This window comes from Stenella coeruleoalba (assembly GCF_951394435.1).
Source record: "Stenella coeruleoalba genome assembly, chromosome: 12".
In the NCBI taxonomy this organism is placed as follows: Eukaryota; Metazoa; Chordata; class Mammalia; order Artiodactyla; family Delphinidae; genus Stenella; species Stenella coeruleoalba.
In genome coordinates, this window is record NC_137158.1 from 8,720,067 (window position 1) to 8,744,548 (window position 24,482).

At 42.3% G+C, this 24,482-nt stretch overlaps 1 protein-coding gene across 2 annotated transcripts in view; it reads right to left on the reverse strand.

Annotated features, from left to right (window-relative positions):
• Positions 1–61: 61 nt before the first annotated feature.
• COL9A1 (collagen type IX alpha 1 chain) overlaps positions 62–24,482 on the reverse strand; it is a 68,528-nt gene continuing 44,107 nt past the window's right edge. Inside the window, exons 29-33 of one of the 2 annotated variants that reach the window (XR_013830892.1) lie at positions 24,349–24,403; positions 22,733–22,921; positions 16,756–16,833; positions 8,343–8,615; positions 62–2,161 (exon numbers count right to left, since the gene is read on the reverse strand). Coding sequence is in view for 1 of the 2 variants with exons in the window: in XM_079939826.1 (XP_079795952.1) it covers positions 8,419–8,615; positions 16,756–16,833; positions 22,733–22,921; positions 24,349–24,403 (519 nt within the window). In the remaining variant the exon portion in view is untranslated. Of the gene's footprint in view, positions 2,162–7,851; positions 8,616–16,755; positions 16,834–22,732; positions 22,922–24,348; positions 24,404–24,482 lie in introns of those variants that run through there. The other variant, XM_079939826.1, reaches the window with a different exon arrangement.

The following is a 24,482-nucleotide window of genomic DNA, read 5'->3' on the forward strand; positions in this document are numbered from 1 at the left end:
TGAGTTTCTCATTTGGGAAACAGAAAGCTGTTTTCCCTAGAAGGTATCTGGTAGTGAAGGCACCAAGCTGTCTTCGGTACTCTCGAAGCTTAAAGGGCCTCGCAAGGTCTTTGGGCCCCTGTATCCATTATCCTTCTGACCTCATCACTCTCAGAGTTTAAGAACCAGCCATCAGAACAAAGGATGGGACTTGTAGCAACTGGAAAAGAAACCCCCTTGACCTAGAAGATGAATGTGTGGTGTCAGCAGACGCATACTGCCAAGCCCAGAAGCTCTGGTGGAGAAGGATGTTTCTCAGAAGCTGCAGCAAGAGGTGCGGGGCAGAGAAGGAAAGCCACGAGACCCAACATGCAGCCGGCGCTGAGAGCAGAGAGTCCACGCACTGCAGGGAAACAGGCACTGCCCGGACCACGTCCTCTGGCCAGGAACAAGAATGTGCGATTGCCAACCACAGGGCTAAACGCTTCTTCTATTGCCTGGCTCTACATTATTTTGAGAAACTGTTGGTTGAAAACAATGGATTTCCTAGGGCACCGAGCATGAGGATATCGCTGACGTCTAAGTGGTGGGTCCCAGGGATGCCGAGAGCGCCCAGAGCCCTCCCGCTGCAGACATCCCATCCTGAGGCCGTCGGGGCAAGCTGGGGAAAGCTGTGAGCAGGATCTCGTGGGGAGCGTTGCTACATGAAGGCGGCTTCGTTCAAACGCACCCAGGGTTTGAACTGGGTTTCACTGTAGACGGATGAACTGCTGGTCAGGTACTGTCTACGTGGCTGTGCGTACATGCAACCTTTTCATTATTTCATGTTGACTGATGCTGTATATTTCACTTCCAACTTTATTTATTTTCTTTTCCAAGGCCATTTTATTTATTTCAAGTGTTGTTAACTTTAAATTGATTTTCTTCTTCATTTTCTTTCCTGTGCAATACCTACAATGGTGCTGTGTTTTAGACTTGACACATCAGAATATACATACACATTTTCTTAGTAAAATGATCATTTATCACTCCCCCCCAAAAAATGTACAGAGATCTAAAATCTGGTGCTATGTGTATATCTTGAGCTTTTAATTTGTGGAACTTTAATTTGTTGAATTTTCTGAAAGCTTTACAACTCCTCTGCCACTCATAAATTTACTTGAACTTGTCATAAAGCTCAACATTTTATATGCTTTCAAAGATTATTTTTTCAAATTAGTTAATAGTTTGGTTCTCCTTTTGCCTCTTCGCTAATCCGGAAGTATTTATTTTAGCATTTTACTGTTTTCATGAACTTTTTTGCTATTGGTGATCAACGTATTTTTGTTTTCTTTGAGTCGATCCCTTCAGACATAAGAAGACTCGCTTCACTTTCTTGTTTTATAAATTCTGCTTATTTTAATTCCAGAGAATATGTCATGTATCCTTTCCTACAAATGGTATATTTAGGAACCTTTCTTGTTCTAAATTCCATTAAGGCCGGGCTGGTTTATTCCTGCTTCAAGAATCTGGATTTATTCAGCTGGTTTGAGGAACTGGTGCACATTACAAGGTAGAGCTGTCACAATGACACAGCCTGTTTTTTAACAACCGACACACGTGACTCAATCTACCTGGGGCGTAACCAGGGGAACAGGCTGTGTCACGTGGAGCGAGTCTCTGCTCAGCCACCTGTGTGTCCACCGTCTCATCTCTGTACACGAGATGCGGCCAAAAGCAGCAAGAAAGCCTGAGTCCAGCTAACACAACACCAAATAAAGCGGAGAGCTGGCAGTTGCCTGATTCTTTTAACAAAAAGAAAAGGGATAATTAAGGCCCCAAAGTCGGGTGTGAAAATTTCCCCTGACCGGCTCGGTGGTTGCCAGTTCTCTTGTATTGTTTTTGTTTTTTCCATTCCAAAACCTTTGTTTACTTTCACACAGATGTCAGTAGTGTCCACAGCAGGGAAGAAGAATGACCACATTTCCTGAATTATCTCTTCTTTGGACTCCAGACAACATAAGTGTTCAAATACAAAAGAATTTTGGCCATGATGGCTATTAAATATTAAAATTGTGTTTACCCTATATGTTTGATTTCCAGTCTAACATTTTATACCAAGGTCAGTTAACACTGTCAGATAGAAATCCTTCTATGCAAAGAACAAGATATGACTTCAATTAATATTTATGGCCTTTGGAACCTAAAGGAAAAAGGAAGAATAATTCATGAGTTTGTTCATTGTTCTTTCCTACTGAAGACATTAACCATTTTTTCATAACAGAAACACAGCCAGTCTTACCTTTGAAATTTTTCACCTCATGATCAAAGTAATTTGATTAATGACTTTAAAGTATTGATAATCCCATAAGCTTATTTCTATGTTTCATGACATTGTTGAAACTTTAAAATTGTAGTCACTTTTATTATAGAACTTCAGTGATTATCTTAAGATGTGTTATCTGTAAAAGATGCCATTTGATGTTTGGGTTATAAAATAATGTTTTATGAATATGTTTTAGGAGTTAAATAAGATTTAGCCTTTCTGCAGTCTTTCTAATCTGTTGAGAACCTGTGATATACCTCCTGTTGTCCACAAGATGGTGTTTAAAGCAATTTGTATCAGAAGAACTGAACAGACTTGCAGAAATACAAATCTAGAAACAGTTTAGTGGGCAACAACTCAATCAGAACCTTTGCTTTTGCACTTATTCTTTTTTAATTTTTGTAAATAATTTCTTGTTAATTTATCTTTTGTTATCTTGTTTTGTTCATTTATATTTTTCTTCATTTTAAGTATCTTTATGAAGCAGGCACAGTAACTCTTGATTTGTTGACTATTTCAATTTTATTTCGTCAGGGGATTCATATGCCTAGTTAACTTGCAAAGTTACTATTTGTAACTTTAGTTTGTACGCTACCCTCCTATTTTAGTGATTAACATGAAAACCCTCGAGGAATCATCTTACCTTCTAAACAGAAGAGAAAGTCTCTTTTGGCAAATAAAAAGAATCTGGCTTATCACAAGAAGTAGACCATTTACAGACTCAGACAATGTCCAAATCTCCACATTGTTCAAAGTACTTAAAATTTTACAATTAGATTTGTATAATTATATTTTTCTAGAAATGTATCACTGTTTACAAAAGCAAGATAAGGAACACTATTTTTCAAAATACCATTTAAATTTTCCTAACACTGGTAATAATATCCTGATACTGAGAACCTCCAGGTTAAGTTATATGCTTAAGTTTTTTCCAATGAAGTCTCAGGATAGTTTTGCAGGTTTGTTCATTGCTCTCGTTTTTAAATTATTTTTCACATTTGTCCGTGTCCACCTTCTTAAGACACACAAGTGTCACTGCTTCCCGTGTTCTTTCCCAGTACTCTAGTGTGAAGGATCAGACCCCTTTTTATACCCCTATCTCTCTCTCTCTCTCACGGGTTACACGGCCTTCCAAGAGGGGGAGGTGCAGACAGAATTGAATTTGTGTCTTTTATGCCTATTACTTCAAAACAACTTAGCCCATTGAATTGTATTCATTCATTAGTTGCCAGGTAAAGGTAGCATTAATGACATTAAGTGTGTTTAACTACTAGCAGTCTCAGGAAACAAGACAAATTGATAACTTCAGTTTTATTGTGCGGTATAGCTGGAGCTGTGACCAAAACATTTCACTCAGCAAAATCATGCCAGGGTAACTGGTCAAGCTCGTTACATTGAATGAAGAACCAGATGAGCACAGAGACCTCATCCAGAGAAGCAGACCCAGAATAGCAAAAACTTACCTCGAAGATAAGGCAGGCTTATAAAACCAAGCTAAGTCTAAGAAAATCTAAATGGAAAAAATGTCGTGTTCAGAGCCAGCAGTGAGTGATACAGGTTACAACTCAAAGAGTTACCTACTTGCTTCACGAACTTGTCAAAAGAGAATACTAATAAAGTAGGAGGTTCCACTAAACTTGGGGGTAGTTCAATAAGCTTTGAGTTTATCAGGAGGGTGTGTGTCGCTTGACGATTAGAAGCATATGGTTATAAAGATGCTAATTACATGACAACTTTTTATCTGGCTGTATTATTTAAAGTACATTTTAGGGAAAAATATTTTTTGGTGTATTAATGTATTTAAATTCAGATTGTTTTATGGCATATTTTATAACTATTTTTAAGATTTAGGATGCATTTTTTGCCCATTTTGTTTGTTCCCTATCTTACCTCATCAAGCTCTTTAATTCAACCTACTGATGTGAAGTGGAATGGCGCTAGTTTTTTGCTAGATCCCACATGGATATAATGCTTTGAGGCCTAGATTCCTGTATGTTCATGATGCATAATGAGCTTGTCCGTGATCTCAGCAATAAAGGATTTGACCCTAAATCAGGGAATTCCGAGGTGCCGTTGTTAACAGCATCTCTTCTTTGGCCGAAGGCTCACATTTCCGTCATTCTGATGGGTCTCAACCACAGGGCAACTGCGGAAGCACTCACATGCCCCGTGTGAGCCACACGGATGCCCGAGGAACCAGCAAATGGGCCTGTTGCAGGGTTTGGCTCGACACCATGCTGGTAATTACACTTATGTTTGTCACATGAATCAGTGCTTAGGTCGTAATAATTAAGTTTATAGCCCATCTCCAGGGCAGCTCATAAAAAGCTTGGTCTAATGATTTCAGATGAGAATTAAAAGCAGAAATAAAGGTCAGCGAGTAGCCAGGCCTTTGTGACTTTTGTCCCACAGAGTGATCTGCTCACTAAATCACGTGGGCTTGAGCGAGACGAGAATGTCACAGTTAACTTTTCTCATAAACATAAGCTCTTCCATCATGAGTGACAGGCCAATAGGTGACGAAAGGTTAAATACACAGCATGTTTCCTTCACTGAGATGAATCACACGAAAACATGCCAGTGGATTTAGATGTCCGCTTAGACTGGGAAATGATTTATGTAGTTCTTCACTGTCCTCACCCTCAGGTCCCCTTATGACATAGTATATAAATTGACTGTGTGCTAAGATATCTCTAAGATATTTTCAGATCTTTTCATACAAGAATTTTCAACTTGGAGGTCAGAGACAATTTCAAATAAATCTTTAAAAAAGTTAGTTTCTTGGAGCCAGTTTCCATCATTTGTTCTCTCTGTAGGTTTTCTTAGAAAACTTGGCGTCAAGAGCAGGATGTGAAGGCATTGTTAAGGGGGAAGTTAGCATGGATTCCCATTTATTACGATTAAAAATAGGTTCAGTCAGCATCCTCTTTCTGATAACCAGATCTAACAAATACATTACAGTTCCTCTAGTTAATCATTTCAAGAGCACTTGGGCATGTGTATTTATAGCCATACATTCTTATGGTAAACCAATTTTGATTTATTATTTACCGAGCCATGTGCATTAATGCTGCCATGTCCTAGATCACAAGCTCGCTAACAGACTCAGTACACTGCTGAAAAGTATCTATTCTACTCTAGGAAAAAAACAAAGAGACTTGACCTATATTTATTGAACACAAACCTTCTAAAAAGATATTTTCAATAATTTATGTCCATTCCCTGTTTGTAAATGGCAGGATTACTAGTTGGCTAGTATTTTTTTTTTCTTAATATTGCTTTTTCACACCTTTTGCCAGGGCTCCCAGAAAATGTTTAAAAGCAATTTTCTTGATATTTGGTGTGATTTTATGTATTTCTAGTGATCTTCCCCCCATACTGATCTATTTTTAAACCCAGAGATGTTGGATATCAGAGAGGCTGTAATAGCCAAAAAATTAGATACTATAATCAGAGGTGATTCTTCTAAAGCAGGGATTTACATTCAGCTTATTTCAGGCTGCAAGTAAATCAGATTTGATTTATGATGTTTAAGAATAGCAATATTCGTTTAGTCAGCTTGAAGTATTGTGTCCATAAATAATCAAATCAGTCATGAAACTGATGGGACTCATTCATACTCCTCTGCTAGACAAAGTCAATTATCCCAAACTATGCCAGGCAATTGATGTGCTCAGTCACCCCGGGAAGTGATGTCCATAGTTTTTAATCAACCTGTCAGATCTTTGGGATGAAAACCAGGTCAGGATGCCATAGAAGCACTGACTGGAAATAAATCATTTGCCCTTGGGTAAGTGACATGCCCGTTTCTAACCACCTGTATTTATTCACATGCTCTTCTCAACAACTCTGACACTTCATCCAACTTTGAAAAATAATCCCAAAGGTTTTGAAGATTTCTGTTTTGCTAGAGAGAGAGATTTGATCTAATTCAGTATTCATCAACTCTCTTTCATGGACACGATTTGTGAGATGCTTTTCTTTGCAATTTCTCAGTCAAGTATTTACTGCTTCTGTAAACTATGTGACCGAACTGGATTCACAGTGGATTGTTCCCACCATTTGGAATGTGCTCATTTTGCCCAATCTCTCTGTAAGTGGTTGTTTCCGGTCTTGCTGTATCTGGGAAGCTTGCTGTACTGCCTTTCGTATATCAAGTTTGGAAAACAGTTGATTCAACTTTTCTTTGAAATTTTATTTTTTTTTAATTTTCTTATGAACCTGAAAGTATAGAACTGAGAAACGTATTTATTTGGTTATCTAATTTTTCTTTTGTTGTATTTGACAATGTTACTCCAGTTAAAATAAAACCACCTTGGTGAAAAGACAAGGCAGTTTCTTTGCATTTATTTGACTATACGCCACTGTACCTGAAAAGGTTTGCCATTCATATGAAGACAATTTTAAGTAGTTACGACAGATATCTCTGCTTCCAAAGATTCTCTCTTCCCCAAGAAGGAAGACCATCCTTCCCAGGGTGTCAATGGCCCTGATCTATTGCGGCCAAGTTGGAATTATTTCCCTTGAACACAGTCCATACCAGAAGCACAGAACTAGATGCCGTGAGCAGTTTAAAAGAATCCCGAGTACAGACTATATAATGATTGATTTCACCAAACGAATCAGGCTAAAGTTTTTAAATGTAGAGAAAGTACACCTGAGGGAAAAAAAATGGCATCAAAGATCCTATTGGGGCTCACTCCCCTTGACGTGAGAGAACTGAGTGCCATAAACTAAAAAGATATTGGCTGTTCGGAGCGCAGTGCTATGGCCTGGGATAAGTCAGTCGTAGGCACTGTGACATAAAATGAATATATTAAGTCTGATCGATAGTTAACATGATGTTGTTGATGAAACAGCAGGCCAATGTGATTACGTAAGTAGAAATAAAGGGCTTGAGTGGTCAGGCAATACCTATCTTATTGATAAGAATACAGTGCTTCAGCTGAGCTGCCTTTATAAGAAAAACGGCAAAATACAAATCATTTTTGCATCAGTGAAGTTCTAACCAGGAGGGCGCTAACGCACCATTGAAGTCAGCGGTTCCACTCCTAGAAACCAAGCAAGGCCAGGCTTAGGGGCCCCGTGAAACCTCTGACATAGCATGCGAGCAGATTTGCCTACATGCGTTTGTGCATCCTTCTGGGGTATGGGTTCATAGTTTTCATTTCATTTCAGAAAGGTCCGTGAAGCCCTCCCCATCTCCCCCCAGTCCCCCACCGAACACATACATACGAAGAACTCTGTCACAAAACAACACCCTCTGGGGAGCAGTAAGGGCATTTTAATTTCTCTGTAGAAGAAATCACTAACATTATAAACATAAGCCTACAGAAATGAGGAAAGTTTTAAGTATCTAAATAATCTCAGTGACTTTTTTTCATTGAACATGACTATAAGAAAACATGGCAAGAGATCAAGAAACCGTATTTATTGCTTCTTTGGTACAACCAGAGACGTTACCTCAAACCTTTAAAATAAATAATCTCATCGATAAAACTTACGAATGGCAGGATATTAAGATTCCTTCTTTGCTTTCACACAGAAGAGCCCCAAATATTAGCGGGTTTGGGATACAGTACAGTTCCACAACAATGCAAGCTGATGCTGCGGACCCACACATGCAGCATGGAAACCGCGCCGAGCGGCACAGCACCCCTGGCCCCCCTGGGATATGGGGGGATTCTGAGCACCAGTTCTATTGACGGTAGTGGGGTTTCTTCATAACCAGTCTGGTAATCATAGAGCTGAAACTATCATCTGAGAACAAGCTCTCAATAAAAAATGAAAAGAACTGCCGCAACTGAGGTAAACCAAACAGCTGTTTTTGTTTATTGGCTCCGTGGCCCATGACGTAACACACACGGATAGCACGTGGAAGTTCAAAATCCTGGGGACAGGACTACTGTCAGTTCTATTTGTTAGTTTGATCGATGACCCTGTGGCTCCTCTCCAAGGAAAAGGAAAGAGGATTTATTGAATAGCACCATTGTTCTAAACCTGATGGTCAGGTGGGACTTCTATCAATAGAATAACATTGAAGGTAAGGCACCGTCACCTGGGCCCTGGCTCCTGGGGGTGTTTCTCCTCCAAGCCCTTCGCCAGGCGTGGTTTGTGCAGACAGCCGTGCCGCACTAAGCCTTTGATGGATCTGGACCTTTGCTGTTAAATGCCCGCTGCCCAGCCTGTACGGTGCAGGAGGCTGGCTCGCAGAAACCAGGAGGGCCAGGAGGTCCCGGGGGGCCGGGTACACCAGGGATGCCTGCCACCCCTGGGGGGCCTCGCTCACCATCCCGGCCATTCCTCCCGTAGCTGGCAGGACCTGGGTCACCTGAAACACACAGAAGATGCACGTGTAAGCAGGAGTGCCCTCACGGCTAGAGACACAGAAGGCACTGGACCCTCCACCCTGCCCACTGCCCGGCAGCGTGTACAGAGGCCCTTGACAAACGCTTTTAGAAATGACAGAGGATGATTAAAGCAGACGACGATGATGATGAAGATAATGATGATATAATAAAAGTCCTTCATTGCAGCTGGGTTGCTTCAAGATTAAAAGTGTTAGGAGACCTCACCTCTCTCACCCCCATTTCCATCAGAGGAGCTGAACTGCACAGTATGGTAGCCTCTCTACACAGACACCTACCGATCCTGGGAACGTGGCCATGTCAAATGGGGGGTGAACCGTAAGTGCCAAACACGTCTGGACTTCGATTTTTTAATAATTCATTAACAACTTTGGTACTTATTACACGATGAAATTATAATATTTTGGACCCTGGGTTAAATAATTATTAAATCCTACTCTAAGTATACATATTAAATATTATTTAAATGAATTTCACCTGATTCTTTGGACTTTTCTAACGTGGCGACTAGCAGATTTAAAATTATACACTCAACTCATGTGGTTCACGTTGGGTTTCTTTGAACAGCACTCCGCTAGCAGCTGCCCTTATCTCTAGCGGGTCCCCAATTTCCGGGCAGGGAGATGTACAGCTCGGTGGTGGGCAGAGGCAAACAGGTGACTGGAAGTTCTCGCTCTGCCATTTATGAGTCAGGTGACGTCAGCAAGGCACTCCCCTCCCCGTCTCTTCCTCTACAGGACGGATGATGCTTGCCTGATAATAAAGTTCCGAGCCTGAAGGCACCCGATAAATGACTATTAGAATGCTACTGGTTCACGTTTCTTAGAAGACTGTGCAATGCACCCTGCAAAGCTGCCGGAAAGTCCTCTCATCGGGGGCTTTACCGCAGCCGGAACTACACGGTGTCCTAGGTTTCTCGGGGGCGTCGCTTTCTTTTGTCAAGTCCAGAGGTTGTTTGGTTCACCCACGAACCAGTGAGGCCCGGCGGCACGGCTCCCGTAACCGAGAGACATTTCTGCTGAACGCGTACTTCATCGCACCAGCAGCGCTGACATACTATTACTGCAAAGGGGGCAATAAAACGGCGGTGTAAAAGGAATCGTCTGTGCCAGGATAACACGGTCTACACAGATCCTCATTGGTGTCAACTGTTTTAACTTGGCTGTTCAACCAAAAAGTTGAAACCCAAATCTATACGTTCAGCTATATATTTACGTAGGTTTACTTCCTTTCCTTCTCTCTTGGTGGTTTTTAGTTTTCTTTTCCTATTTTAGCGGTCTTGTTACATGTGTTTTTTGTTGGTCTTATTACAGTGACCTGGTCTTATTAAGCTGTCTTATTACATAGCCCGCACACTTTCAGAAGGGAACTAGGTTAGAGATCCTGCTCTGGCTATAACACCTCGTTTTTCCTGCTTTATCTACAATTAGACCCACACAAAGCAACATTACAGGACAAAACATTACTAAGTTTTCAGAGAATAATTATCTTTGATTCTATACATCGCAAGGCTGTAGACAAGCAGATGTAAGTCATTTCCCTTCATTTGTCCCATGAGCTTTCACGTGACTATAATAAGTTGTGATGAAGCAGATGATTCTGTGTTTCCCTCTCAAGACAAGGCACCTGAGAAAGTCTCCCTCTAACCCGCAGCATCCATCAACAAGGCTTCGGCAGAACCGTGCCTCTAGCAGAGCCTGTTCAGATCTCCGGGCGCTGGGACAGTTGAAGGTTAAGTTGATCTTTTAAGGATTAAAAAGAGAGGTCAGATATAAATGCATTTGAAAGCTGATTTGCAGAGCTCCCACTGAGACATTCCAGGATGCCTTAACAAAAATCAAATCAAGATTAGGGGGAGAAAACGCCCAAAGGAGAGGTGGCACACGCAGTGACCACAGGGGCAGGGAGTGTAGGTTGGGATGGGCAGCTCCCGTGTTGTAAGCAGTGTCATCAGAACACAGCATGGCCATTAGTTTCCACGTTGCCCCAGCTGCTTTGGCACTACAAGGGCACAGGTGTGGGCGGCAACAGAAGCCACCTGGCCTGCAGAGCTCAAAGAATGTGGTCCTTTACCCAAAAAGTTTGCTGACTCCTGATGTAGTAAAGAAACTGCCCTGGATTAAGAAATCCGCCCTCTGTCTACACGGGAGACCACAGACGTAATGGAAGCTGTAACACATCAGGGTTATGGAGACAGCAGGAAGGACTGAGGCATGCGGTGACCTGGAGAGTGGACGCCAGCCTGTCCCCGCTGCCATGGCGAACACGGGCCAGGGCTGCCAGACCTCTGGTCATTTCAAGGGCAACTCAGAAGCTGAGTTTTTAAATAAATAGCTTTCCTATTTTAGCCACTAATTTACTTTTTTAACATGTGTAACGCCAGCCTCCTGCCTAAGACCTAAAACTTCAGGGAGTTTCTTTTCTGCTACACAAGCAGTATGAAAAAGCAGAAGGAGAACTTTTTTTCAAGTTGAGCTCCCCCATTTTAACACAATCCAGGAGAGGGTGTTTTCAGTGACCGAGTTTATTCCAGATTCCTGCGTATCCTCCAAGGAAAGAGTTGATGAAACTGTCCTGTCTCCCCTGGATTTATTCTAAGCACATGGAGCCCAAGTCTTCCTCTGGCAAACACAGCAAGTTGCCCTTTGGAGCGTTGGGTAAGTCTTCACCAGCCCACCAGCATTCCCTTTACCCTGTGCCACTCCCTGGCGATCCCACTTTCCTGGTGTGTAAACTGAGAGAGTGAAGGTGAAATCCAGAGTCACACAGTCACGTGGCTAGAAAGCGCTGGAGTTAGAAATGAGGGCCCTGGACCCCTCCTCCACCCTAACTGTGCTTCCACACCTACTGATTTGCTAACTCTGACAAGGTGTATCCATGAGTGCGTGTGTGTGTGTGTGTGTGTGTGTGTGTGTGTGTGTGTGTGTGTGGTTTAATTCATTGAGCCTGAATTGACTGAGAGGCAGAAAGAGACACAATAGCCAAGCATGACTAACGATTCTTCTGCAACTCTAACTATCACAAGTGACTAAAGCTATTTTTCTGAGGTGAAATGGCCAGAGGAAAAAAAAACAGCCTTCCCATAACAGCTTATGAGTTTCTGGTGAACCCTGACCTTGGGCATCTACCCTCCAAGGTGCTCTAAGACTATTATGTGGGAGCCAAATTTGGGGGTGACACCAAGTCATTCAGGAAGTCCAGCGGCTGCGTTAGCAAATATTTATAAACCACTTTCCAACTCTTATGAGGAAGAGAAAGCACGGACCTGAAGTGTTCTCATTCTGCTTTGCCTACCTCACGGGTCCATAGCTACAATAACTGCCTAATCATTACACAGTTTTCTGAAATTTCAAGGACCTGTAAAATGTTATTGCCAAACTTTTCATGATTTTTTTTTTTAAATGAATGTCTGTGCCATTCTCTGAGCTGACAGGAGAGGGCAGTCGTGTTACACTGACAGAGGCGCAACCTGGCTGGAACATTCTTTGGGACCTAATAAATAATACCTGCTACGAAATAAAAGGGGCTGTACATGGCAGGCTTTAAAAACAAAACAAAACCTGGAAATAATTTTCAGCATTAAATAGGGAATTTCTTACATTTCTCACCTTGTACCGAGCTAACTTTTGTGGTGTTTGACAAAGCACATATGTTTAAGGATGTGGTGTATACAGTGGCCTGTTTACATAAGATGCCCACGACCGAATAAAATAGTGGAAACAGGACAGCAGTGGAAATAGAGGAGAAATGACCACTGCTACACATAAGCCTAAAACAGGTGTGCCCCTTGCGCCTGGGGACTTTTTCCACCCAGTATTCACAAGTGAATCTCACCTATCTGCAAATCTTGCACAAGAAACCTGGCATGATGAGCGCAGGTCAGCTCTAACCTCCCGGGCACATTCACACACGACCATCATTTAACTTCCTCCTTCCCCCAGTGCGTTTAGATGCACAAAGAGGAAAGACCCACTCTCAAATATTTTTTCTTCAAATCCCCGGAGTGCCAAGGAACTAGTCCCCAGTGGACCAGGCAGGCAAAAAGATACTGGTGATGAGACAGCCCCATCCAACAACCCACCGAAGGCCTCTGGTAAGAGACGGGAGGTAGGGGCAGGGATGGGGTCTAAGGCCCCAGCGGTCTCGCTCAATGTGGTCCCCACAGCTCCACGAGAGAGGCAGAAAGGGGATCGTGCCGAAGTCAGATGCCAGGATGGCGAGATAGACTCAGCATACACCCGGACCACCAGTGCATCATTTTGTCCACGACGTGAACCTGGACGTGTGAACACTGGCCTCTGTCACTTACTACCTGGGAGACCTTTGTCAGGGCCTGTGACCTTTGTAAGTCTGTATTTCTTCAAATACAAAAGGAAGAAAAATAATAATAATAGTAATGAGCTAAAATTGCAGAATGTTTGCCATAAGCCACGCACTAACCTAAGTGCTTTCCACGTATGAACACATCCACAGACCCTCCTAGATGAGTCCATAGGGCAGGTGGGGGTAGAACCCCCCATGTGCAGGGGACAAGCTGAGCACACGGAGATGGCAGAGCTGAAAAGGAGTGACACAGCAGAACCCACCCTAGGGCAGCCTCGTTCGGAGCCCATCCTTCTTACACACCTGCCCTGCCGGCTTCTGGCTGCAGGCGAGAAGCAAGCTAGACGATTTAGGTCTACGTTTAGACAACAGGGCACTACAGCCAAAATGACAGTCCATGTCACGGTCATAGTAATAACCCGTGGTCCATATTAGGCGATGTACCATCACAAACCCGAAGGGCACATAATACTTAACACTGAACAAGCTGAGAGAAGGAGGGGAGACCGAGAACTAAAAGAGTCCAGAAAGAATAAAGCAATCCTGACAACTGATAGATCATGAAGGTATTAGTTAACCTTTTTCCAAGGATATCAGATGTGTTAGCACCAAGAATGACCAAAGGATCTCCTTTCCATTCAGGAGAATTCGAGTCCCAAATCCAACAATCGGGACAACAAAGGGGGTCACAGAGTACCCTGTTCTGCAGGCTCCTTCCTTTACATAAGACGTATATTTACCTAGAAGGTTTCGGACGAGTTCCTGAACACAGCCCTGGTGAAGGTCCCCCCAGGTCCTGAAGTCCTCGTAAGGTCATGTTTGTGAGAGACCAGAAATCACATTCCTAATCACATTCCGTGCTCTACGGGGGAAATGAAAAATGGCCCAGCCTCTCAGTGGATAATGAACTAATGACATGATTTACTGTGACCCAGCACTTTGCATTTGTGATTTGGAGTTGAAGTAGATTTCACGGAGGGAAGGTCCGAGGTGTCAGAGGTGGTGCCGGATGACAGAAGAGTAGCGTCTTCTTACTGAGAGCCAGGGGAGAAGCCACAGGGACTGAGCTAGGGTCCACCTCTGACCTTCATCTACCTCAAAACGCAAAAGTGCATTTGTTACGTTAATAATAGTACCAATAGCTAACATTTCTTGAGCACCCACTGTAGCCAGAAGCTGTCGTAAGCACGCTACATGGATTGATTTTTCTTTAATTCTCAGAATTAGCCTCTCCGAGAGATGTGATTATTGACTATATCACTCTTTCGTAAGTGGGGAAACAGGCACTGGGCAGTCAAGAACTTGCCCGATGTCATAAAGCTAGTAAGTGAGAGTCAGGATTTGAGCCCAGATGTCTGATTTATGGAACCCACACTCCCAAGAGTCCACTTTCAGAGGACTCACTTTAGAGGCGGAATGGCCCTAAAAGCTCTTGTTCAGGGACTTGATGGATTTGGGAAACTGTCATCTGAGTACGTTTAGGTGTAGACAAGGGGATGTGAGCTGACTCAAAACCAAAGCCCCAGCTCAGCTGGTGCCTCAAGGAGGCTGATAAATTTGGACCCTTTGAGCCTGTGTGGTAAAGCACGCTTCAGAAAGCTGGCCTTAATTTTTTCAAGAATAATCTGTAACTCCGATTTTTCACTAAATAATGTCAAATATCCTCTCAGTGAAAAATGTAACAAAAGCACAGGAAAAGAAAGACCAGATTTCCAAGTGGTACCAGGAAGGGAGGGGCAAGGGCTGGGAAACGGCAGAAAGGAAACGGAAAAGGGCAGGTTTCAGGGTCCTGAACTGGGGAGCCCACGAAGCTTTTTAAGAAATCAGATTTAAGTATTAATTCCAAGACCAGCTGCGACAAATCGAACCATTGTCATAAAGGAAATGCAATGAGGGCCTGGCAGAGATGCCAGAGACGCCTTGCCCTACCTTACCACTCGCCCGCACAGATGACAGGTGTGCTAACAAGCGAACCTGTGGAGCCCCCTGGGGCAGAGCAAGGGCTCCGGAGCACCAGGCAAGCCCGAGGTGAGGCATGACGCGCCCCCTCGTGGCAGCCCGGGACACTGCACAAATCCAAGCTGGTCTTTCTCGATCTTCCCATTTTTAAACTCAAAATGGGGTTTATGAACAGATTTTTTAAAAATAAGAGTCACCAGAAATGATCATGTATTTTTGTTAAAGGAAAATCGTGCTAATAGTGCAAGTTGCTTATCCAAGAACTGTTATTTGTCAACCAAATGCGCAAAGGAGAAATTGTCAGTCTCTCCTATAAATACATAGATAACTAAGTAAATGGTGAAGATGATATTTTATCAGCTTTCAAACCTCCTATTCCTACCATTGATAAAGGAGAAGCGCACTCGGTAAATTCTATTTTCCTTTTCTCTCTTCTAAACATCCATCAGTGAATCCAGACTTTATTGTTTACCAAAATCTTCTTGTCTGGGTCCCATTGAACTCCATCCAGGTCTTCTGTCCTTTTCCAATCATAAAGGCTTCCTTTTCCAATCACAAAAATTCATCAGTTTGTGAAAACATCTCGACAGCCCATGAATCACCGTTTTAGAAAGGCAGTGTTTGAGCTATCTCCAAACGCATTTTTTAAAAATTCTTTTAAATGAGAAAGCCAAACCCAGAAGCAATGCAATGGATAATTAGAAAGCAATGATGCTTCAGGCTGCAATTATAGCCACAAACCGCTATGTAAGCCTGTGGCAGAATTAGAAAACGATCATTTCTTTTGCTAGATTTCCCTCAACCAAGTTTTCCAAATCCACTGTGGGAGTGTGGGGCACATCCCTGCACAAGCCCCCCTCCCCCGACTGGTGTCCCCAGAGCTTTGGGGCCCTTCCTGAGCCCTGGCCCAGCAGTGATCAGAGCGTTTGCTGGGAGACTGCAGGCCATTCATGCTCTTCAACTGAACTGGCTTTCGGCCCGCGAGGCTGCTTCTGTGGTTGGACCTGGCAGTCATTCCCAACGTGCAGCAGCCTGGACTCTGGCCACAGAGTAGCCAGTGTGTAAAGAGAACAGACGGCCAGTGAGAGGACCCGGGCTCTCACACAGAGGCCACTTTGTCCCCTCGGTCGACCCAGCTGGGATGCATCCTTGGGAATGACTTTCGTGAGTAGGAATGTTTCAGGTTTATTTATTTGGGGATGTGGGCCTCTGGAGGGTCTGGATGTTTGAAGGAGAAGCTTTTAGAATAAGATGTCAGTTACTCCCCATGCGTCACGAATAGCTGAAGACGTGGATTCGTTTTCCTGCTGCTCTGACTTTTTGGTTTAAAGGAAAAGAAGAGGGAACTCTCAACTGGGCTAGAAGTGGACAGGACCCCATTCATTCAGAATTTTATAACGAGTGCATTGTGGTTGGACCTTGACACTATTTTTTAAAGTACTTATTCAAGAAAGTAATATTTCAGGGAGGGAGACGCAAGAGGGAAGAGATATGGGAACATATGTATATATATAACTGATTCACTTTGTTATAAAGCAGAAACTAACACACCATGGTAAAGCAATTATACTCCAATAAAGAGGTAAAAAAAAAAAAGAAAGTAATATTTCAAGCCCTGACATGTATTTTCTCTCAAAGAATACAGACGTGATTTACAGACTGTTTAACTCCTCATTAAAGTTGGTCCTGAAAGAGCCATGCCAGCCATCACTGCACATCACATGATAAACAGAGGCAAACAAAGAGCAGTTCTTTAAAATGTGCTCCAGTTCAGACCACCCGCTGCCCGCCAAGTTCCCACCTCAGCCTGCTTATTCTTACCTGGGAGACCTGAAGTCCCGGGCAAACCTTTGGGACCTCTTCCTGGGGGTCCACGATCACCTCTTTCCCCCATGTCACCTGCGTTTCATTAGAGAAATGTTATTTTTCTATATGTCTATAAAAATAAACTTCCATATTTTTAAACTTAAAGCAAAGCCTACATTCAGAAACCAAAAAGTAGGAAGTTGCCCCAATGTAGGTCGTAGTAAGTAGGTAGCAAGGCAAAAATCAAGTTAATTACATTGAGATCTAAGGGGGAAAAAAATCAAATGATCATATCTGTAGATGCTGGAAAGATATTTGACAATTAAACATGCATCCCTGATACAACAGTCAATAAAATAAGACTCAGGCTATTTCCTTAACATGACAAAGTATATCTATCTCAGCACTGAAGCTGGCATAATGCTTAACGAGAAACACAGAGCAGCTCCATTATAGTCAGAACATTACAAAGATGCCCACTTTATCATTATTATTTATTATTTGGTTTGAGCCATCCCTAGTTTCAGATGATATGACTGCTTATCTTAAACCCTAGAAAATCAACTCAAAATCTACTAAAAGCAATAAAAGAATTCAGTAAACTAGCAAGGTACAAAATACATGGGAATCAATCATTTTCATATATACAAACAACAATCAGTGATAAGATGTAGTGAACAAAGATCCCACTTGTAATAGCAACTAAATTATCAAATAACTAGGAAAATAAGTTTAATCAGAAATATGCAGATCCAACATGAAAACAGATCCCCTTTGTAATAGCAACTAACTTACTAAATAACTAGGAATAAGTTTAATCAGAAATATGCAAATCCAACATAAAAAAAATTGAACAGAAGATTGAAAACGATCTAAGTATCCATTAAAGGGTTAAATACACTATGGTACTTCCACAGAGCAGAATACTATGCACAGGTGAAGAAGAACCAGAAAGGTCTTTGAAATGATCCCCAAGATATTGTTAAGTGAAAAAAGCAAGGCCCAGATCACTTACTAAAGGACAGCATGATTTGTTGTTAAAAGGATGTAGGGAAAATAAATATATTCATAGATCCTTTATAGCGTCACTGGTAAGGGTATGTAGGAAACTAATAATAGCGATTCCCTAATGAGAAGGATAAAGGAAACCAGACAGATGGGAGACAGGGGTGGGAGAGACACTCTTCACTAAATATCTTTTTAGACATTTTAATTTCTTGAACAATGTAAATTTAGTATCACCAAAAATAAATTAATGAAGTTTCAAAATTTAAAGTGTGTTGTCATCAGTGCCTCCATTTCACTTCTCATTATTTATAGGGAATGTACTTTGGATTGCAACCAACCATGTGTGTTTGCAAGACAGTTGATCGAATTCAGGGATTCGGCAGCCACAGAACAAAGGTTACATGAATTATCCTGGCCCTGCAGAGACCAAACTTAGAAACTTGGCCTCATTAACAAGATGACCTAATACCTTAGTTAACTGGTCCTAAATGACGTACGCTGCTTCTGGTACAAGACCAGTTCTACTATCCCATTAGTACAGTAGTGTATCATTATTTACTACATCGTTACAAGATGCAATAGCATTTTGCAACAAATTCTATACATAATCACTTTTTCCAAATATTCGCCCAACCTCATTGAATATCGACAGGTTTGTTACAATTTAAAAAACAAAGTCACAAGTGCACAACAAAAATAGGAAGAATATCTATACAACCATCTGTGCATTTGTCAAATAGTCAAAAATCTCAAATTGTGACATGAATGTTTAAAAGTTACCATACTTTAACTTTAGCTGTGAATGTCCTTGTGTGAACATTTTTATGGTGAATGAACTACATTTTGAAATCAATTTAAATTTTATAAATACTGTGAAAGGATGTACAGCTCAGCTTGAACTCATACATAAACTAGTTGTTTCTTACACTCATCGTCAGTATGGCCTTACTGTATTAGGAAGATATGACAATTAACATTTTTAAAACTAACAGCTTAAGCTCTCTTGTTAACTTAGCAATTTAAATGTGTCACCTCGTAATTTTTGAGGCTGGCAGTGAGAATGTGCCACATTTTCTGAAGACATGAGGTGAAGATTATAAATTAAAATGCAACTTTCACAGCGATACTGACAGTTAAGCGCGCTCTAGCATGAAGCCGCTTTCTAGCATGAAACAACTTCAAAATGTTGTTTGCAATGAGTAAGACCGCGGTCTCTTTAAAAGGACTATTTTATATATCAATATATGTTACCAAACGTATAGGAAAAGACGGAAATAATGGGCGAAGTGATGTGAAATTTCCGGAGAGATATGAAAACTCTTAAGGAAAACAATGGTATTTCTAGAACTGAAAAATACAAGATCTGAAAGTAAAAATTCATCGGATGGCATTGCCAGCATATTCGGATACTGCAGAATAAAGGGAAGACAGACAGCACGGTGACAGTAATAAACAGCGCTGTATGATATATGGAATAACATTTTCTCCAAATTAAAAAAAAAGACCCCTGTCTCGGAAAACACATTTTCGACAAGCCCCGGGACAGAGCCACACTGCAACCTGCAGCGGCCGTCGTGTGTCGGCTCTGCTACCCCCAGGGTTAATCTACTTCTTCAAACACTGGTCACGTCTTCCTTCAAGACATAGGAAACCTGGCTCAGGGAACTCAAGTCCACCTTTGTTAGCCTATTGTCAGAAAAGACATATAAAAAGCTTGTAAAATAAGCTTTGGATAAGGTAGGAAGGGAATAGGCAGTTTGAATCAAAAAATAGCTCTTTACAAACAGAGGTGGGGAAACTAGAGAAATTCTCATTGCTCCAAAATTGCTCTCGATTTCATCTATTTGGAAGCTATAATTGATGCTCTACCTCCAGGTGAGCAGATTAACACTGGAAAAGGTGAGTCTCAGATATGCCCGGTGTACTTTCCCCAGCCTGCGTTAACACAGGGACACGTCTGCTTGACCCCCACTAAAAGATCTAAAAATACACACAGCCTTCCTCAAAGGGACTTAAAATTAACAAACCATGAACATTTACAAAGAGTATTTATGACATGAAAGACTGACTTAATCCTAAGTAAAGTGGACCCAGGGCCAGTCAGGTGCCTTTCGTGTTTCTGCTCAAGCGTCACATGAAATGAACACACAGCTCTAATGCGTTTGTGTAAAAGTGTGCAAAACATGTGGGTGAAAACCAAAAACTACACAAACATGATGGAAGCTTTCAGTACGGTCTGAGGCTTTTTTCTACTAGCTCCTGTTAAAAATGTTCCACTGTGTTTTTCAAAGTAACTTTTTAGGAAGAAAACAGTGATTTGATTAAGACATAGCCTGAACTGTTAAAAGCTTTAGTAAAACTTATTTGTTTTAATAAAACTTATCTACATAGGAATTTCTCTGGAAAAAGACCCTCAAAGCAACTCTATGGCAAACCAAGACTTCCACCATCTCTTCTTTGTTAAGCATGAAAACAAAAAAGCAACAGGTGACAATGAAACACGTCTCTTCTCTGATTGGTGGAACAGTTAAGTTTCAAATGGTGGAGTGTTTATTCTCAAGGAATATTTGTTTTACTACCTTTGGGTAGTAGAACACTATGTGTTTTCTACTAAGTAGGGCTGCTAATGTATGTGTTGGACAAGAAAGGTCAAGTCCAATGACCTAAAACCATACATCTCCAAATATATGACAGCAGCAACTGAAATAGAAAATCTGATTATTCCTTTCTGCCCACACCCCAAATCTTAAGAAGTAGAACTCGGAGGAGATGCTGCTTTAAAGGAACCCAATGCCAAGAAAGGTATGGAGGAGGGCGGGGCGAGAAAGCTCTTTAGAAAAAAGAAAAGAACTATCTCACTTCTAGATTATAGGCTATGTCATAAACACCGCAGAAAAAATACAAGGAAGCCCCTTATAACATCGAACTCTGTTTGATGAATGAACTTAGTGCCAGAGACATTTCTCAGGTTCCAAATATAGGAATATATTTTTCTTCCCTTCAAAATAAGGTTCACTGCTGGAGTCAACCCAGCGCAACCCAGACACAATTCCACACTGCGATTCCCAGCTTCCCGGAAAGTGTCCAGATCACGTCACCTTTGTTTCCAGAGAGTCTCAGCCCTGATGGCTTGTTCAGATAACCTGGGGAATATTTTCAAAGCCTGGGGCCTAGACCAAGTCAATCAAAATCTCTGGGCACGGGACCCAGACGTGAGCAGTGTTTAAAGCTCCTTGGGTCAGTCCCATGTGGAGCCCAGGCTGGAGAAGGCAGCCCTCGGCAGGCTCCCCTGGTGGAGCGAGTACACAGACATTTTCCTGTCTTAGGAAATAAGATGGGACTTCAGGAGCGGGCTCTTACTAACTCAAAGTCAAGATCAGCCCCAAATATGGAGACTTCCTTTTGGCCAGAGAAAACAGGGCTGTGATCCTCTTAGCCCTACAAGGTGGTCCTTCCCTGGGAAGGCGGGACCTTGCCTGTAGGGTAAGGACCACCCTACACTTGTGCATTTCCACTGCGGGCCCCTCTCCAGAGTTGCTGACTCAGGGGGTCTCTGGTGATGTTGATGCTGCAGGGACCACTCTTTCGGAACCGTTGTACTTTAGTTCACTTCAGTGAACTCACCAAGGCAGAGGAGTCATCCGTGGGCTGGGGCACAACAGGGCGAGCTCAGCCAGCAGTCCGCCCACAGCACGGAGTTCCCTAGAATGGTTTACGGAGCGAACGGGGCCCGACCACAGGGAGAGCACCTCCGCTATGGATTCCTGAATGCAAGCTCAAAGCAGGACCAAGATGAATGAATGGCTAAGGGGTTCTTTCAGAGAAGAGGTCCAGTTCTCTTTAAGGTGAACTCGGAGCTCTCTCCATATGATTTTGTCCAGCCTCCAAAAACATGAAAATCGTGCCAGATTTACAGGAGGCCCCAATTAGGGCTCTTTTTTTTTTTTTTAACATGCAGCTCTGCACATGCCAAAAAAACAAAAACAAAAAACGTAATTAACAACACTGTTCCAGCTGAGAGTGTCGTGAACCAAACACATCAGGCATTCATCTACAGATCCCGAAAGGCATCTTGTTTGACCTCTGACCGTTAGCACCATAATATTTATCCCTAATTGGAGCACCACTGCCTAAAAACAACAGTCCCTCTCTTGTTCTTGATGCCACACTTTTCTGAAGTTCCCCAGAGAGCTGTCAGTCACTCATCATGATGCAGAAACTCTGCACTTTTAGTCCCTTCTGTCGATTATCCCAGGCCCACCAGCCCCCATGCTGACATACTCACCTCATCTAGCAAACACCATCAGAGGCAGCCAGTTCTTCTGCAAATCCTGCAGAATACCTAACACACTCACAATCCTGCTGGCCTACAAAATACCGGTTTCCAGGGCTTAACTTGCTTTAAATAAAAGGAGAAGAAACAAACTCCCTCACACCCTCTCACATGTTAAATAAGGAATAAAGTTGTACCTCAGAGCCGAAAAGAAAAAACCAGCAAAACTGATATCCAATGTCACTCTTCAAAAGAAGAGGGAGGCGGCTTTGATGCATGCTGTGATTTTTCTGATGTCCTGCTAACAAATTTTGTTACTTGAAGTAACAGATAACATTCAAGGGCCAGTTGCCATCTTAGAAGAGTTCTACAATGATATTAAGGTCTCAAAAAAAAAAAAAACAAAAAACAAAACTTTAAAGATCCTTTACCAGATCCTGTAAAGTTTACCTTGAACTATGATTAAAGCAGTGTAACTGTAAAAGATTGGTACCACAAGTCAAGGGACCTTAATTCCAGTATTGGGTCTATTGTCGTCACACACCAAGGCCAAGAAAATGTCAAACGATAGTTTTCTAATCTTTACCGTCACCACAGTAAGAGAACAATCCGTCTTCTTATCTCCTAGACACCTGGCACTTTAGGACAAGTGAATCCTTCTGAAAAAAAGCCAGTGTGTGTTCCTGGTTCCACGTGGACAAAATGCCTTACCTTTCGCTCCCCTCAAACCAAGAGCCCCGGGGGGGCCCTTCATGCCCGGGAGGCCTCGAAGTCCCATCTGGCCTGGGAAGCCGTTCTCTCCAGGGGGGCCTGGGGGACCAGGGGGGCCAGGCCGCCCGGGGAGGCCCGAGGCTCCGAAGTCCGGACGCTTGAGACTTGCAGCCATCTCAGCAAAATGCTCTAAAAGATAATAAACAGAACAGTCCCGGTGAGTCAGAAATATGAAAGCGATTCGAACGAAAAAAGAACTATTTCAAGCGCCTTTTTTCTAAATGTGTCACCAGAGCTTCCAAACTGCTGGTGAGGCCTGAATAGAGCTGGGCCATTGTCCACGGGCTTTCTGCCAGGAGGTTTCACTGGTGCTGCTTTGTTCAGCCCTCCCTGGATGGACCCTGCTGCTCTGAGACAAGGGGATAAAAGACCTTAAACTTCAGGGCTGAGCGGTGTCCAAAGAGATGAGTGTGTCACCTGAACCTGGCTGGTTACCTGAAAACCCGGGACGAAAAGAAAGTGAGCTTCTCAACACAGGAAGAAGTGGACACCCAGAAGCTTCTCAAATGCAAGGACATTGTCCAGAATTAGTACTGAGATGCCGTTTGAGACCTAGGCTCACGGTTTTAGTTTGAAGATATTAAGTAATATGAAATACCCTGAGGATTCATGACTTTCTATTCATTCTCCTTCTCAAAAGTTTTTTCACGCTTGGAAGAGACACCAGACATTAAAGAAAGCCTGCTTCTTAGAAATGGTCACTGCCTGTCTTAAAATCTCATAACTGTGTAGGCTCTTTCAGGAAGCATTAAATAGATTAAGAAACATCCACTAAAACCGTGGAGAACAAAACATTCTCCCATTAAAATAGGGGAAATATTTTAGTGTAATTTTTTTTTAATTTAGGGTGTGAAGGAGAAAATGAATTGGAAACACATTTCTCAACAAGATTTTTAAATTGTTCAAATGCAGGTATCCTAAGTTGGCCTTATTTAAGTGAGAGTTAACATAAAGTCATAATTTTCTCAACACTTAATGTTTAAACTGGAAATATCCTTTCAAGATAAGATGTCTGCGATATTGGGTTTCAAATATAGAGGGGACCATTTCATGCTGAAAAACTCTATGATTCTACTAGACAAATTATACTATCTCCTGAACACACAAAAGATGAGTGTTTCTTCATGAGAGAATTGGTTCCAACCAGAATCAAATAATAAACAAATAATAAACAAATCGGCATAGGCTTCTTATGGGCAGAAGTCTGCCAGTTACTTCTCATATAATCTATAGAGAGAGCCTAGGTCAGTGCCAGGTACACACCAAGTGGTAGGATAGTAAGAGGGGAAAGAGCCTGAGAATTTGTGTTCCAAAGGGGGAAAAAAGGTGTCTGTATCTGTGTGTGTGTGTGTGTGTGTGTGCATGCTTTCTTGTAAATTAACCACACTGGCAAAAAAAAAAAAATCCTGGCGAGCCCAGAAAGGTACTATTTTTCCTTGAGGCTATAAGCTATTGCACATGGCGACAAATTGTATAGAACAGATGTGAAATTACTAGTATTCAAAATCCCCCGCCTTTAAAGCACACAAAAAGTCAAGCGGCGATGATGTATTTACCTCGAATGACTCTCATGCAAACCTGCTTAATGTGCTGATCGGTGGGTGCTCTGCCCTGAGACAGAAAAGACAAAAGCCAGTTTGTACACAGAACCACAAAGAGGACATTGTTCAATGGTAAACCGACAGGCTGG